We start from the raw sequence: 16370 nt of genomic DNA, 5'->3' as shown, positions 1-16370 counted from the left end.
TCACACTTGGAAGTAGAGCCTGAGGTGCTGGCTCATCAGATACAAGATCTTCCATAACTGACACAACAAAACTGTACTTGTCCATTATAGGGAAGCAGCATTTTGTTGACAGAGTATTCTGACAAGCCATGTCTAAAAAATTGAAAGACATTTACTTCCAGTAACGCCTGGTTGGTCTGTTGCAGCTTATGTGATAAATATTTTTATCAGAGAGTTCAACACCACCAATTCCCTTATTGCAGACCATAATCATGAGAGGTTTCACATTTTCTTTCTCACTTCTACTCCTAACTGGCATGTGTACAAGTCGACAGCAGGAAAACTGTCTTACGACCTTTCTTTTCTATGATCCCCCCCCCAGTCAGAACAGAATTTTCCTGTACTACATGGTTTCAGGTGGTCTATATCTAGAATTTATAAGATCATGGGGCAGTTTTTTAGAATTAGTTATAATTTTTGCAATCAACATAATGTCCTTTTGACACAGAGCCTCTGCCAAAGGAAATTTTGTGTATAAATTGTCAGTAAACAAGTGATATCCCTTTCCACATACTTTGTTTTTGTCTACTAATTCCATGACCATCTGATGACAAGTCTTTTTGGGTTCCTTCTTTGAAAAAGAGCTTTCCCACTGTAAAGTTCCATATGCATTTTGTAACCAGTACGATATTCACACAACTGAAACTTTTCCAAAACAAATCTAGAAGGCTTATTTGGCATATACTATATATATAAACATGATTTTTCATCCTTATCATTGATTCATTTACACATATACAAGTACCTGTAAGTTCTTCTGGCACATAACGATGTTTGAACTTTGTGATCATGTGATCCATAAAAGGCCTAACTTTGTGCCTAGGGTCAAATCAAGCTTGGCCAGGGGGAATGGGCTCATTAGAATTTAGATGAAGAAATCTGATTATAAGTTTTAAAGGCATGGTCCTGGAGAAGTAATTTTTTTTTTTAAATGGTGCTTGGTTCCAGTAATGTTCATGATTTCTTCCCATACTCAAACACACTGAAATAAAGTTTTTCAAGATTGTACCAGCCACATCCTTCCACTTTTTATACAAATTGTGAGGGTGGATGGCTAAATAATCCCTGTGTTTGAAGATGAATTTTGAGGCCACTTGTTAGTTTCCCTCACTAACACTGATCAAACTGGTGTTGTGAAGAACACGTAGAAATACTCAATAGACATTGCATTCTTAAAAACCAGACAAACCCCATGGCACTACAGCCCATAAAGGGCCTTGGCCTACCAAGCGACCGCTGCTCAGCCCAAAGGCCTGCAGATTATGAGGTGTAATGTGGTCAGCACGATGAATCCTCTCGGCCGTTATTCTTGGCTTTCTAAACCGGGGCCGCTATCTCATCGTCAGATAGCTTCTCAATTCTAATCACGTAGGCTGAGTGGACCTAGAACCAGCCCTCAGGTCCAGGTAAAAATCCCTGACCTGGCCGGGAATCGAACCCGGGGTCTCCGGGAAAGAGGCAGGCACGCTACCCCTACACCATGGGGGCGGCACATTGCATTCTTACCTGGAGTATTTTGTGGGCCAAGATTTCTCACCAGAAAGTCATGTGGTGTGGGAGGCGACTCTGGGGTGTAACAATGGACTATGTGCTGGTGGCAGGTACTTGAGCACTCATCATTTTCACTGTCTGTATCAGAATATATTTCTCTAATATTTCCTTGTTCACCATCTTCATCGCTCACAAAATCATCTTTTATATTTGCAAAATCATATCCATAACTTTTGTCCAGCCAAACACTCAGTTTTTAAGCTGACGGACTTCCATAAGCCATGTTATAACTCATGTAGGTGAACAAACTTATGTTGTTATAAATGTTATTACAGCATCTATGCTACATACAAGCTAACTAAAATGAAAATATTGTAGATGGAAGTTACAACAAAGGTGCACTTTTAACTCCCTAATGCATATAATTACAGCACCATTATATGATATAACAAATATAGCACCATTATATGATATATTTTAGTTCATATAGCAGCGACTCACCGATTTGTTTCCATGGGAACTTATACAAGGAGATTGTTTCTATGGATGAAAATGAGTAAGAAGCATCTGTAAACTTCTAGGATCACAAGACAAGATGCGTCACGCCATCTGTTAGCGGAACAGTGCTACCAAATGAAGAAATTAAAATGTGTTGAGGAATCGACTCTGCCACTATAGAAATGGGCAAACCAGGGATATTTCTACAAATCCTAATAAATTTCAATTTTTTCATAAAAGTCCTGACAATGTTCAGATTTATCCTCTTGTTTGAAATTAGTATGTTTTATACTCGATAATTTTCTGACTGTAACTGAAGTTTAAAAGATAGCCAAACAGTCTCAGAATTACTCAAATGACAAACTAACCTTTAGCAACATGAACGGAGGTCTAGTTAACTAAGCTGCATCAATGGAACTTTAGTAGTATGGGAGACATGGAAAGCTTTGAGTGTACTTGTACCTCCAAACTCATCAGGGAAATACATATGCATCAAAACTACAATATGTGATTAGTATACTCATAATGAAATAAACATACCTTATACATTGCGTCCTTGCAAAAGAGACATGGATCATGGGCAATTAGTTTCTTCTCTTTTGCATAATCCAAGAAGTAAACCAAAAATAAAAATTTCTTAAGAATGAATTTTTTCATAGCTGTTTCAAAGCCAGGCTTGTATGAATGCAGTACACCTTTATGTGAATATTGTTCCACAAGATATGGGTCTGAGAGTAGATTATGAACAACAAAAGCAACCAAACCAACAACATCAGAATTTGACTCCAGTAGTATTGTCTTGCCATAAATAGTCTCAAGCCCAATCCTAAGCCAAAGAGGATTGTAACAGAGGATGAGTTGCACAATGCTTTGTTTCATTCCTGGAAAAAGAGAATTAGATATGCTTAAAATACATAAATAGAAATAGATTTTAAACAGGATTCTTTTTTTACAGCTTGCTTTATGTCATACCGACACAGATAGGTCTTATGATGACGATGGGTTAGGAAAGGACTAGCAGTGGGAAGGAAGTGGCTGTAGCCTTTATTAAGGTACAGCCCCAGCACTTGCCTGGTGTGAAAAAGGTAAACCACAGAACATCTTCAGGGCTGCTGACAGAGGGGTTTGATCTCACTATCTCCCAAATACAAGCTCACAACTGCATGACCCTAAACGCACGGCCAACTTGCTTGGTTTTTAGTTTTTAACGACAGTCTGCAGAAGCATTGCACAAGCACACTCTACATATCTACATGCACATGTTATCAAAGTAGCATAATAGATCTAATGAGGCTGTTGCCAATTTCCCTCTTCAATGGAACAAAGAATTAATTCTTTTGTGCACAATCAATTCCCAAGTGTATTAGTTTAAATTCTGATGGTAGAGTTGCAGACAGAAAGGAATGAATATAATCTTTTAGAAACCAAGTGGTAATGCAGGAAATTAACACAGATGAACAACGTAGCAGCTTAGGCTTTCCTGGCCAATGTCTTGGAATATAATATAATTTTTCTGGATCTGTAGGCTGCGGTTGCACATTCACTCTCATGGATGCCTTAATGCCTTTAAAAGCTGCCTATGTAGGGGACCGTATCCGAGTTAAGGCATTTCAGGTCGCACGATGTAAACATCGTTTTGAATTTAGTACCAAATTTATTTTTTTTTTTTTAGTAAACACAGACCTAAGCCAGTTGTGATATTCTTGTGAGGGTGTGTAGTAAAGTACGTTATTGTCTCATGATAAGATGACTAGTTACAAAGGCAGTATTCGAAGTGAAAACATTGAAGACATACTACTGAACAATGATTCTAGTAATGAACTCGTCCCTGATTTCAGTGATAGCGATAGCAATTCTGATGATGATATACCAGACTCTGGACAAAGTGAAATTCAGCATGTTCAGAAAACCAATACGCAACCGCCTTATTACTTGTAATCCGTCTTATTTGCCGCCTGCTATCAATTTCACTGGCCGGGTAGGACTAAATGTTGAAATTGAAAGTAGCAATGAAATTGTCTTTTGTCAATTTATTTGTAAATGACTATTTTCTTGAATACATATGCCATCAAGCAAACCATTACATGGAACAAGTTATTAGCACAGCACCACGTTCTTTCACTAAATATTCTATTTTTCATACGTGGAAATGGATCAATGTAAATGAGATGAAACAGTTTTTAGGACTAATGTTTGTAATTCAGAAACCAGATTTAAAAATGTATTGGACAGAGGACACTATTTCTGGGTCGCCGATTTTTCGAAAACTATGGCACGAATCCATTTCGAAAACATTTTGTCGTTCTTGCACTTTAGTGATAGCAGTCATTATGAGGGAAATCATGATAGCAATACAAAAGTAGGCCGATCCCAAAAGGTTCAGCAACCAATTTTCAGTTTCGCACACTCAGGACCAAAAAAATCGCTCTTGATGAAGGAATGTTAGCTTGAAGGGGCTACTTGCATTTCCAGGTTTACAATCCAGGAAAAATAACCAAGTACGGGATTTTGGTAAGGATAGTGTGTGAACCCCATGCAGGGTACATTTGTAAGTTGAAAATCTATGATGCAAGTGGCATGAACAAACGAGACATTACACCGGGTGGTCCACTAGCCCCTTGCAATCCAGTTTTATGCATCCCTTCACATTTACTACAATTCTGAAAGACATTGCCCCCTCCATAAACCGGGGTAATATAACAAGATGACTGTTTACGGACTAGAAGATGGCAGGAATCATGAATGCCACTATTAATTCATCATGGGTACCTCGAATGAACCCGTAAAACGAGTACAGATATGCAGAACACGTAGTTTAAAACAGGAGGTGGACGCACAGACTGGGAGGACGGTACTATATAGGCTGGGATCTGGGCGCTGTAGGTCAAGTGTCGCAGTCGCTCACATGGCAAGCGGGCAGGGAGATATGCGATAATGGACAGTGCTCAAGGTAGGAGGTTCGAATCCCATACAATAATTTTTTTTAATAGCCAGTTGCCTGGGATGTGGTAAGATTGCATACTTGATAGCTTCCAAGGACGGATTTGTTTATTTAACCCTGTAAAAGATCGTATGTATTGTTGCATTGGGTACGGTGCTGGGTTGGACGAGGATGAGGAGATAATTGTCTGTAGCCAGTTAGCTATGTCATACATGTTCCAAGCTTCGTAGACCACAGGTAGGGCAAAGTATGCCCCATTGGAATGATGACAACATGCGATTGCAGGCAAGTATGTAGCTGCGCGAACTCCCCTCCTTCGAAGGAATTCACAACACAAAGTTTATTCACTGCCTCGAGATGTATTCCAGCCACGAGTACGAGGTTATATTACTAATCTATGGAGAAGCTAGACAGAATGCATACCAGGCACAACGCCTGTACCAAGAACGCTATCCGGATAGGCGACAATCAACAGGCATGACATTGTGGAGTGTGGAAAGATGCCTGTGGGATACTGCATCCCTGGGAAGGACACGGCCTGTTTGAGATCATTCCGTGACGTCTGCGGCGTAAACCTCATACTAACACACAGGCCATGCACAGGAGACGAACATCAGTCGAGCGTCTGTTATGCAGAGACTGCATACCCACCGGCTTTCACCCATACCATCTGCACTTACACCAGGAGCTCCATGGTCATTATTTTGTTGCCTGGGTGGTGTTCTGTCAATGAATCCTACAGCATATGGTCACTGATCCTGCTATTCTAGGACTCTCTCATTTACGGACGAAGCACAATTCCACAAGAATGGAACCATTAATCGCCATAATACGCGTCACTGGAGTGTGGATAATCCCCATTGAGTGTGACAGACAGCTTTTCAGGTACACTGGGGCGTGAATGCATGGTGTGGAATCATGGGCGATCACCTCGTCGGTCCCCATTCCTTTGAGGGGCATCCGACCAGCCAACGCTATCTGTGGTTTCTCCAAGATGAACCACCACCATTTTGTCCGCTGTAGGATGCAGTTTCAACATGACAGAGCTCCACCGCACGTGGCGATAGTCGCCAGGAACCATCTCCATGCGACATATCCTGATAAATGGATAGGAAGGGGAGGACCTGTCCCCTGGCCCGCCAAATGGCCCGATCTTAAACCCCTGGATTTTTTCTATGGGGCCATGTAAAACAACAGATGTATACACAGGAGCCGGCCAGTCCTTGTCACCTTAGACAGCTCATCAGCAAGGCATGCCGATCCATTACGCCACAGATGTTGCAACGGGCCAGATGGTCCTTACAACATTGTGCAGAGTTCTGTATTGACCACGGAGGTAGTGAGTTAGAGCAGGTGTTGCATTAAACAACGTGGATAACTGAAATTCTGTCACATGTTCCCTAGCCTCTATCAACCTAGCTCCATAACAACGGCGCATTTCAGGGCCAAATAAACAAATCAGTCAGTGAAAAATACCGGTTATTAAGTATACAACCTTGCAACATCCCAGACAACTGGCTTTAAAAAAAGTACTTGCATGGGACTTGAACCTTCTAACCCTCTAGCACTGTTAGCTATCACACATTCTACCGTGCGCTAGCCATGTGAGCTACTGACACTTGACCTACGGCGGCCACTTCCCAGCCTATACTTGCCACAGTCTAACATCTCTACACCCTCGTCCAAGCCAGTGCCATACCCAATGCAACAATACATACGGTCTTTTACAGGGTCAAATAAACAAATCAGTCCTTGGAAGGTATCAAGTATGCAACCTTACCACATCCCAGGCAACTGGCTGTTTAAAAAAATTCTTATGTGGGATTCGAACCTCCTACATCAAGCACTGTCCACTATCACTTATCTCCCCGCCCACTTGCCACGTGAGCTACTGTGACACTTGACCTACGGTGCCCACTTCCCAGCCTATACAGTACCATGCTCCCGGTCTGCATGTCCACCTCCTGTTTTAAAGTACGTGTTCTGCGTATCTGTACTCATTTTACGGGCCCACTCGAGGTACCCATGATGAATTAATAGTGGCGTTCATGATTCCTGTTGTCTTCTAGCCCGCAAACACGCATCTTGTTATATTACTCAGGTTTAGGGAGAGGGACCGATGTATTTCAGAATTGTAGTACATGTGAAGGGATGCATAAGTGGCGTAAGTATCCACAAGAAAATTAAATACCATAATACAGTCTAAAGAGTGTTTTCAGTCATTCGACTGGGTCAGGAATGGAATGAATGAAGTGCCCCTCTAGGAATTGTGCCGGCTGCCAAAGCTTGTCGCACTCCAATGAGGCAATGATTAGTGACTGACAGATGAAATGAAATGTTTGAGAGTGTTGTTGGAATGAACGATAGGGAAAACTGGAGTACCTGGAGAAAAACCTGTCCCGCCTCCGCTTTGTCCAGCACAAATCTTGCATGGAGTGACCGGGATTTGAACCACAGAACCCAGCAGTGAGAGGCCGGTGCACTGTCACCTGAGCCATGGAGGTTCTTCTAAAGAGTGAAACTGTATTAAATTGTAATATAAAATTAGAAATTAACCCTATTTACAGTGGGTATGCTAAGAATGCTACCAGCTTTACGACAAAATTGCAAGGCTGAACAAATTCTACATACAGATAATTGATTATTGTCCCAAATTGCTCAGAAAGTTTGACTGTATTGATATTGATAGCAAATAATACCAACTAAGGTCACATTTCTGGAAGTAAAATTTTTTTCCTAGGAAATTAACATGGAGCAGATAATATTTTTCAAGTTGTCAGACCTACTACAGTTACCCGAAATACGTAGGTACTCACCAAAGAATGACGTGTCAGAATGTCTTACGATGTGCAATTGCTTGTAGACAGATGTAAAAAAAAATCTGGATATTCTGCCTAGTATTCATTCAATTTTTTAACACTATCTACAAGAAAATCATGTACATAAGTATTTATGTACACTCTTTCAGTCACTACCACTTTTAACACTAGGGGACCCCCAAGCATAATGGGTGGAGCCCCCGTTTACAATTTATGCACTGTCAATGGGATCTCTTTACTGGATCACCCTTTTTCTTGCTATACACAGCACACTGTTTTAGGTTACGTCGCAGAAATTTTTCCAGTAGCACTCCGGGAGGACTTGGATCTGTCAGATGTTGTGCTGGAGATAAGAGGTTCTTTTCTGACATCCACTCTTTTTTGAGTTCAGGAATAATGGATGATGTAAATTTTAACCTCGTCATTTTCTTGGTAGAGGAGTTTTCCTTATAGATAATGTGTGTGTTCAGCACTGTTCTCACGAAAATTGAAAAGACAACCTTCTTCCAAAATTTGGGTGGCTGGCGCTGATCTAGGTAAGTGTATAGCATCATATCCAAACCATCAACACTCCCCATAAATTCGTTGTACTGGTGTATAATTGTTGGTTTCGTTACCTCCTTAGGAGGTCAGTTCTTTCTTTGTTTAGTGCTAGTTTTGCTTTCGGCAATGGAATGTGTAGACAAGAGCAAAATTGGATGTTTTTAAAGATTTTTTTCTCCAGGTACCCAGCTCGCAGAACCTCGTCCTTTTTAAAGTACCTAGCCTCACCAATAGCAAATTTTCCTTTCAGTTCTGAAGGGAATCCTTACTATTTCACTGAAGAGTACCTGTGAAGAATGTGCCCTTAAAAAACAAATACTGGGCCAGACTAATCGCAGTAGCCCTTCATTAGGTAGTTGCCTATTGCCAGTAATTTAGTCACAACAAGAAATGTTAGTCCATGTTTCTATATATTTTTCCTATCAACATTGCTCTTTGCTCCGCGGAAGCAGAAGAAACCCAATGTGATATTGAGTCGCACAGCATCCAGAATTTTATCCCCCACTTGTGATGTTTGTCTGGAAGATACTGCAACAAAGAGGAATGACATTTTGTTCCAACAAGTGATTCGTCGATGCTAAGGTGTAGGCGGGGAGTGTAGCGGTGTCTGAACAAATTGTTGATGTGATCACAAGAGGAATGAAGCAAGAACATAGGTCGTATTTCTCAAGGCCTGGTAGAAACAATGAATCATTATTCATGAAGTAGAAGAATTTCCTCAGTATTTGTTGGAATCTGTTCCTTGAAAACATATTTGAAAACCATGGGATGACTCGAGAATAAAATGTTCCAGTATGAAGATATCGTCAGTCCATGTGTAATTCCCCTAAGAATACAGCAATAAAACCTTTCATTTCCTTTAGAGTAACAGGCCGCCACTGCTTCAATTGTTGTACTGACCTCAAGAATTGAGTAGCATATCTATTAGTTTCTTTTACTATTAGCTGCCACAGAGCCTGAATAAAGAAGAGATAAAAATACGAAACAGGTTTTGCGTTGCAAGGTGGAACATGCTTTGGACCTGGATTTTACTAATAGGCAGGTGCAGGGTGATGAGTGTCACTTCCTATGAAAACCTTCCGAAACACAGATCTTTGGAGAGCATTACTACTATCACCGCCATCATCATCATCATCCTCCTCCTCCTCCTCCTCCTCCGCCTCCTCAGGACCGTCATTTGGTCCATCACTAAGATTACTCGCGCGGTTCCCGCCATAACCTCACTACTGTCACTGTCCGAATCATTATTCTCAGAATCACTCCCATTAAAGGGTGAAGAGTTCAAATAGTCCACTAACTCGTAGTCGTTCGTCCTGACACATCACTGTCAGCATCATGCCTTGCTGCTATTTTCATTAACAACTCAGCAATACTTCTCCTGGCAATTCTAGTAGGAGTCAGACTCTAAAGGTTAAACGTGTATCAATAGCTTTTCCACAGACTTAAAACCACAAAAGCTATAATTCCTAACATTCAAATTTCATGCTCAAGTCGGCACGGGTTAATATCGGCCTACTGAGATGAAATTTTATTTTTAGTAAATCTGACTGAAAAATAGCAATATTTAAATTTAATTTTTAGCAAAATAAGGGACACCCTAAGAAAGGCATCTCCATTAAATTATCAAAACCTTGAATGAGCACCATAACAGACAATCTGAATCCTGAAAAAGAGATCAGATGCCATACTGAGATATCCAGATCATCTTTGTAAAGGAAACTAAAATACAGATTACCTGAAGTGAGGAAAACTTAGTCTATGTAATACTGATGTCAGTCTCCCTACACACTTCATTCTGAAACTAAGAATGTCCTGGCTATCTCAAGGTTGTTTGAACTATAACACAAACAAGGCCTGTTCAACATATACAGAGCAAGTTGGACATGGTTTAATTCATCCAGCTTTGAACTTGCATTTGGGAGATAATGGATTCGAACCAACAGCTAGCAGTCCTGAAGATGGTTTTCAGTGGTTTTCCATTTACACATGAGGGAAACGCTGGCTTTATACCCTAATTAAGGCTACAGCCACTTCCGCCATAGTCCTAGAATTGTCCTGTTCCATTGTCATAAAACCTAAGTCAGAGCAATGTAAACCAAATAAGAAAGAAGTTTAAAAAATAAAAATAATCAACCTTTGAAAACACCATCGCAATTGCAAAATCTTGGCATTTTCCAGTATGTGGTATATTGGTATCCTTCCTAAGTAACTAACCATTCACCATTCATAGTGGAAACAGTTATCATTCAGCAGCCCTTAGTTTGAGAGTGTCTTGAGTGTAGGGAAACTGAATAGTAAAAGAGTACCTGACAGAAGAACAACTTCTAGGTTAGCCAACCAGAGGGAATGGTTCAATATAAATTCTGCCCAACTCTTCAGGACAGCAGTGGACAAGTCAATGGTAGCCATGGTCACAGCCAACATTTGGGACGGATAAGGCAATCTGTGAAGAAGAAGATGATTGTGTGCTGTGGTTGCAGAGATGCCTGTATATTATGAATAGCATATCAACATTAACTTATGCTTCACACTGGGGAAAATGTTTACCGAGACACACAGTGGTGCAGAATTTTTTTTACCGAGACTGATGAAGAAAGTGTGGCAAGTTAGGTTGAATGTGAAAGTGTTTACAGTCTTTTTTGATATCGATGGTGTTGTGCACCACAAATTCCTACCTGAGGGTCAAACGGCGAACCACTGGTATTACCAACTTGAAAGTATTTAAGAATACACTCAAATATTCTATTATTTGAGGATCAACAACATTGTTATTCTCACCACTAATATAAATATCACATCACACTTAGTACCTTAATGTAATCAACAGACTTAAAAATCTTGAATCAAGAATTTTATGGATCCATCAATATTGATTATAATGAATGAATGGATGAAAAACTCACATAGTTCAACTAAAAGAGGACTTAGAACTTCTGTTTTAACATTTACAGTTTATCATCCATTTTTATGTTATATTTTATCCCATGATTCTTAGCTTGAGTCTCACCATTTTTATAAATAACTTTCCACTTAATTTCAAGTCAATAAGGATGTTACTTTGGAGCTGTTAAGGCTCATTACTTGTAACAATGGTATTATCTCAAGATTCTAAGATGTTTGAGAGAAAATGTCCGGAGAAAAAGACTAGACTTTTGGAGAAATAACTCCTGGGGCCTCTACCATGACAACGCATGAACTCATGCCTTTCTGTTGATTTGTGAGTTTTTGACAAACACAAAGACAACTGTGCTTCCCTGTCAGACTTCTTCCATTCCCCAAAACTGAATTTCACCCTGAAAAGACAATTTCAGTTGACTGAAAAGATCAAAGTGAAATCGCAGGTGGAAATGTACATGATCTTGCAAATTGCCTACTAGGACACGTGAGGACACATTGTTGGGAGCATTGTATAAATAGATAAGGGGAGTACTTCGGCTACAGGCAAGTCAGCTAAACAGTTATTGTTGAAGTATGGTTACTGGTTACCTTTTTTTTTGAACAGGCCTTGAAAATAAACAGTGGTTAGGATTTGAAAGCCGGTGTTATAACACTGTTGTAAAATGAAAGCATCAAAGCTATCACTAACCAACATCCAGGTGTAGGTCTAGATCCTGACGAACAGACAGAATACCCTTATCAATATGAATGAGCACTTTTGATAGTACTTCAGAAACATCCAAAGACTGAAATAAACTACGTGCAGCTCTGCGAAGAGAATCCAAGCGATGGCTGGTATGATATAAAGATGAAACAGTTTCCCGGCTAGGAGCAGGAGCAACATCTTCCTTGCAGCATTTATTCCATAAATCAGCTACATCCACTGGAACACAAATAAAACAACTTGCATAAATACTCTGAAATATGACAGCATAAATAATTGTCTTACTATCTTATATGATTTCAAAATCATCTGTTACAAATCCAAGCCGACTGTATTTCAAATCAAATTGTGTGGACCTATAAAGGTGCTTCAAAATATAAGGTAACAAGAGCACACATGAAGAAAATTTATTTTCAGGTAGATATAAGGACACATGCTAGAAGGGCACCTAATACTATTCAACATAGTTTCCATTCTTGTCTTAGCACTAGTTGCATTGGTATACCAATTGACCGGCATGGGAGAAATCTGTGTCCAGTCCCTGTAATCAAGTCATGATGGTATGGTGAATGGCCGTATTGTCATTGAATACAGATTGTGCTAATGAAGATATTTATTTCAATAATATAGGCCAAGAGTGTTAAAGAGGCGATTTTTTGCCAAGTTATTAAAATAAAACAGTTCTTTCATCCTAATCCTTCTACTGTTCCCGGAAACTATTAATGGAAGGGGGCGGCTCCCATTTTTAGTAGCAACGCTGAAGGTAGTTGACCAAACAGGTGCTTCTTCAACGGTCCGAAGAGATGGAAAACACCGGGTGTTGTGTTGAGGCTGTAGGAAGGATGATCCAGATGATCGATTTTCTTACCACGGGAGTGACACAGAATGCTGCTAGTTACTATGAGATACTGGAGCATTTGCGGGTAGCAATTTGCAAAGAACGACTCTGACGTCTCTCACCTGGAGTTGTGTTGCTGCACACCATACACAGCCAACAGCAAGCATGAATTGTTACGGCACTTTCCATAGGGGGTTACTGAACAATCCACCTCTATAGCTCCGACCTGGCACCCAGTGATTTCCGTCTGTTCAGACAGTTGAAGCACCTTGGTATTAAGCGATTTAACAATGTTATTCAGCATGCAGTCATTTCTCTTTCTTCTTCTTTAGTTTTGGCCGACTATGAATCACATTAATTCGAATTCTGCTTCATCTGTTTCTGGGCTTTAATTCTCGGGCAGTACTCCATCCTTTAACTCAGCAATCTCTTCCTTTCTTCTGTCCATGGCACTTGGGTACGGGATCTAACTTTTTCTTTTAATCTTTTTGTGGCCTTGATCCTCGACTTGTAAGTATCCCTGTTGTTGATTTCCGTTCCTTGTATTCCCATTTCTTCCAGGTCTCTCTTCACCTCCTGGTACCAGCACACTGTAATTTTCCTGATCTCAAAAAATCTTAGCTGACTGGTCAGTTTTCCCGGGGTTCATTCCGTAGATATGTCTGAAGAACACGGCTCTTCTCTTCCAGATGGTATCCGAGATCTTTTCCATCTTGAGATATAATTCTTGATTTCCTTTCTTTCTGTATGATCCATCCTCTGTTCTTTGGGGTTCCAATATCTTCCTCAGAATCTTTCTCTCCACTAGTTCCAACTTCCTGACCAATCCTGCTTTTACCAGGTTCACCACGTATAAAGCCTCCGGGTGGATCACTGTCTGGTAGTGTCTGAGTTTTGCATCGATCGAGATATTCTTCTTGTTGTAAGTGTTCATAGTTAGTTTATATGCCAAATTCATCTTGTTGATTCTCGATAACAGTCCCTCTCTTTCTGACAGGTTATTGTCTATCCACTCCCTCAGATATTTTAATTTTTCCACTTTCTGAATCCTCTCTCTCCCAACTGTCATCCATCTAGGTGCTGTTTTGATGTTGGTCATGTAGTGTGTCTTCTCGAAGGAGGTCCATAGGTCTGCCTTACATGCTTCTTCCCGGAGTTCGGCAATTTGGCTGTGCGCCTCCTCTATTGAGTCTGACAGAACCACAATATCATCTCCGAAAGCTAAACAGTCAACTCCAATTCCTTTGTTCTTGCATCCCATTTGTATACCACCTATTCCTTGCATTTTGCAGTGCAACTCTAATCACTTTGTCAAGAACACAACTGAATAGAAGGGGAGATCGTCCATCTCCCCGTCTGACCCCTGTTTGAATCCCAAAAGATTCCTATAGGATCCCTCTGAACTTGACCTGGGATGTTATGCCAGTCACTGTCTATTTAATCTCTTTTCTTCCTATCTAGACCCATTTCTTCTGGGATGTGAATCATTGTTTCCCTGTCTACAGAATCATAAGGGTTTTCGAAGTCCAGTCATTTATTTATTTGGCTTCTTTCTAGTGGCGAGTTTAGGGCGCCTGGCCCTCTCTTACACTTAACCACATTTACAACACTTATCTGCAGATACTATACCTGACTTTCTTTCTTGTCTTCAGCTGCTATCATCTACCCATCCCTTCACATTCTTCTATTCCAGCTGTCACCCATGTTGTAGTGTCATAATACTTAACTCAATGTGGTGCGAATGGATAGTGGGCTGGTATAAATCTCCTCTTCTCTCTTCCCTATTTACTATTTGAATTAAACCTTTGACATAATATTCCAGAACCTCATAGGATATCGGAGAAAGCGCGAGGTAGGATGGGTCAACAAATGAACAAAATGAAATAAAAGCAGGGTTATGAAATACCTGGAATTATTTTCAACATTTACTCACACTGAGATAAGATTAGAAACAACAGGGGTGGATTATGACAAATTTTCAATCATCTTCGAAACAAAAGATTAGGGATACAATAGAAAAACTCAGTTATCGTTGATCACAAAAATAGCAAATTATAACTGTACGTCATCAACAAAGGTGTCTGAAATTAACAATGTAGACAGTCAAATAACACATTCCATCATTTGTAGACATGGGAATTGTTCTACTTGACCACCAAATATCCTGAAATCCTAAGTAAAATATGAACATTGTCCTTCATATAACTTTACAATTTACTAGAACGTACAATAACCCCACCAACCTGGACTCAATGTTTTGGGAGGACAGGTTCTGCCTGTCACAAGTCGGGACAAAGGGTGAGTAATAGAGGAGTAACAGCACTTTAAAAAAAAAAAACTTGGTCCAGTTGCCCCGGTTGGTAGCACCTTGTAAGGGCACCTTGTCAGGGTTATAGGTGAAATCTGGTGAATGGTTGATGTATCCACAAAGATGCACACACGCGATGCTGTCAGTTTGTACACTAATTTTATTTACAAACTGTACAGTGTAACGAGTTGGCAGGGTAGTAGGATCCATTAACACTAGACTGGTAGGGTCTGACACATCCCACTCTGAAGAGTCTAGTGTCAGACCTAAGACGAAACGCTGGTTAATAGAGCAAACGCCGGAAAAGCCTTCCATCTAATTTTTGATCTGATTTTTTTCTAGACTGGTAGCTTCAATACTCAGATTTATTGGCTAGGCACTAAACTACACAAGACTACACACAACTTTTGCTCATAACACACACGCAGTTCGCGCTCTCTCTCTCCCTTCGTTTCTCACTTGTTCTCACACTACACAGTTTTACACTCACACACAAAGTCCCGCGCCGCATGCCTACACGTTCTGTCCTTCGCGGACAGTCCGCACTGTAGCACACTAGTCCGATAATCACGGCAGTTCACATACTTCACTACACTGGCAGTCGCTCACGATTGAACCACACCAACTTCTAACTCAGTCTAACTCTAACTCCAGGCAGGTCGTTCCTCTCTTATATATCTGCGCTGGTCCTTCGAGAATAGTCCAGATGCTCGATGGATCCAGGAATCTCGCGAGATGGAACACTCCAGATTAATCGTGGAGTCATTTCCATACTCCTCTGTTACGGGACTGCAGGCGGAAGCGAGTGGGGCTGGCCTAGTCCTTAAGTGCTGCTCGTGATTGGCGCAGTTGAAGCGTAAGGGGTGGGCCTATATGGTGCCGGGCCGGGCCCACTGCCAGTAGGCATGGCGGTCGCTATAACCATTACACTGGCCCCTCCTCAAGGCTGCTCGTCCCAAGCTGCTCCACGATACGGTGCCAAGCAATCCAGGTGAACAACCATCATCTTCTCTCGGGGAGGCCGCCGGATCCGGTAGACGGCGTCGTTGATTCTGGTGATGATAGTATATGGGCCTTCCCATTGTGGCTGCAGTTCCGGTAACTTTCCTTTCGTCCGCACCGGATGGTACAGCCACACCCTGTCACGTTGCTGGAAACCCGCAGAGTTCGCGAGCATGTCATAGCGGGCTTTCATCCGGTTGCTGATTACCCTTAGATGATGTCAGGCATAATTGTGGATGTCGTTGAGCTCATCCACCAATTCCCATGCATAGTTTGTCGCTGGTTGCTGC

General features: G+C 41.0%; 1 protein-coding gene across 1 annotated transcript in view; it reads right to left on the bottom strand.

Moving 5' to 3' along the window:
- Positions 1-16370, bottom strand: part of LOC136871867 (abnormal spindle-like microcephaly-associated protein homolog) — a 270465-nt gene that overhangs the window by 164060 nt on the left and 90035 nt on the right. The window contains exons 6-7 of the mRNA XM_067145512.2: positions 11918-12151; positions 2569-2909 (exon numbers count right to left, since the gene is read on the bottom strand). Coding sequence (XP_067001613.2) covers positions 2569-2909; positions 11918-12151 — 575 coding nt within the window. The remainder of the gene's footprint in view (positions 1-2568; positions 2910-11917; positions 12152-16370) is intronic.

Source organism: Anabrus simplex, chromosome 4 (assembly GCF_040414725.1).
Source record: "Anabrus simplex isolate iqAnaSimp1 chromosome 4, ASM4041472v1, whole genome shotgun sequence".
Classification (NCBI taxonomy): domain Eukaryota; kingdom Metazoa; phylum Arthropoda; class Insecta; order Orthoptera; family Tettigoniidae; genus Anabrus; species Anabrus simplex.
This window is presented reverse-complemented; position numbering and strand designations above follow the sequence as displayed.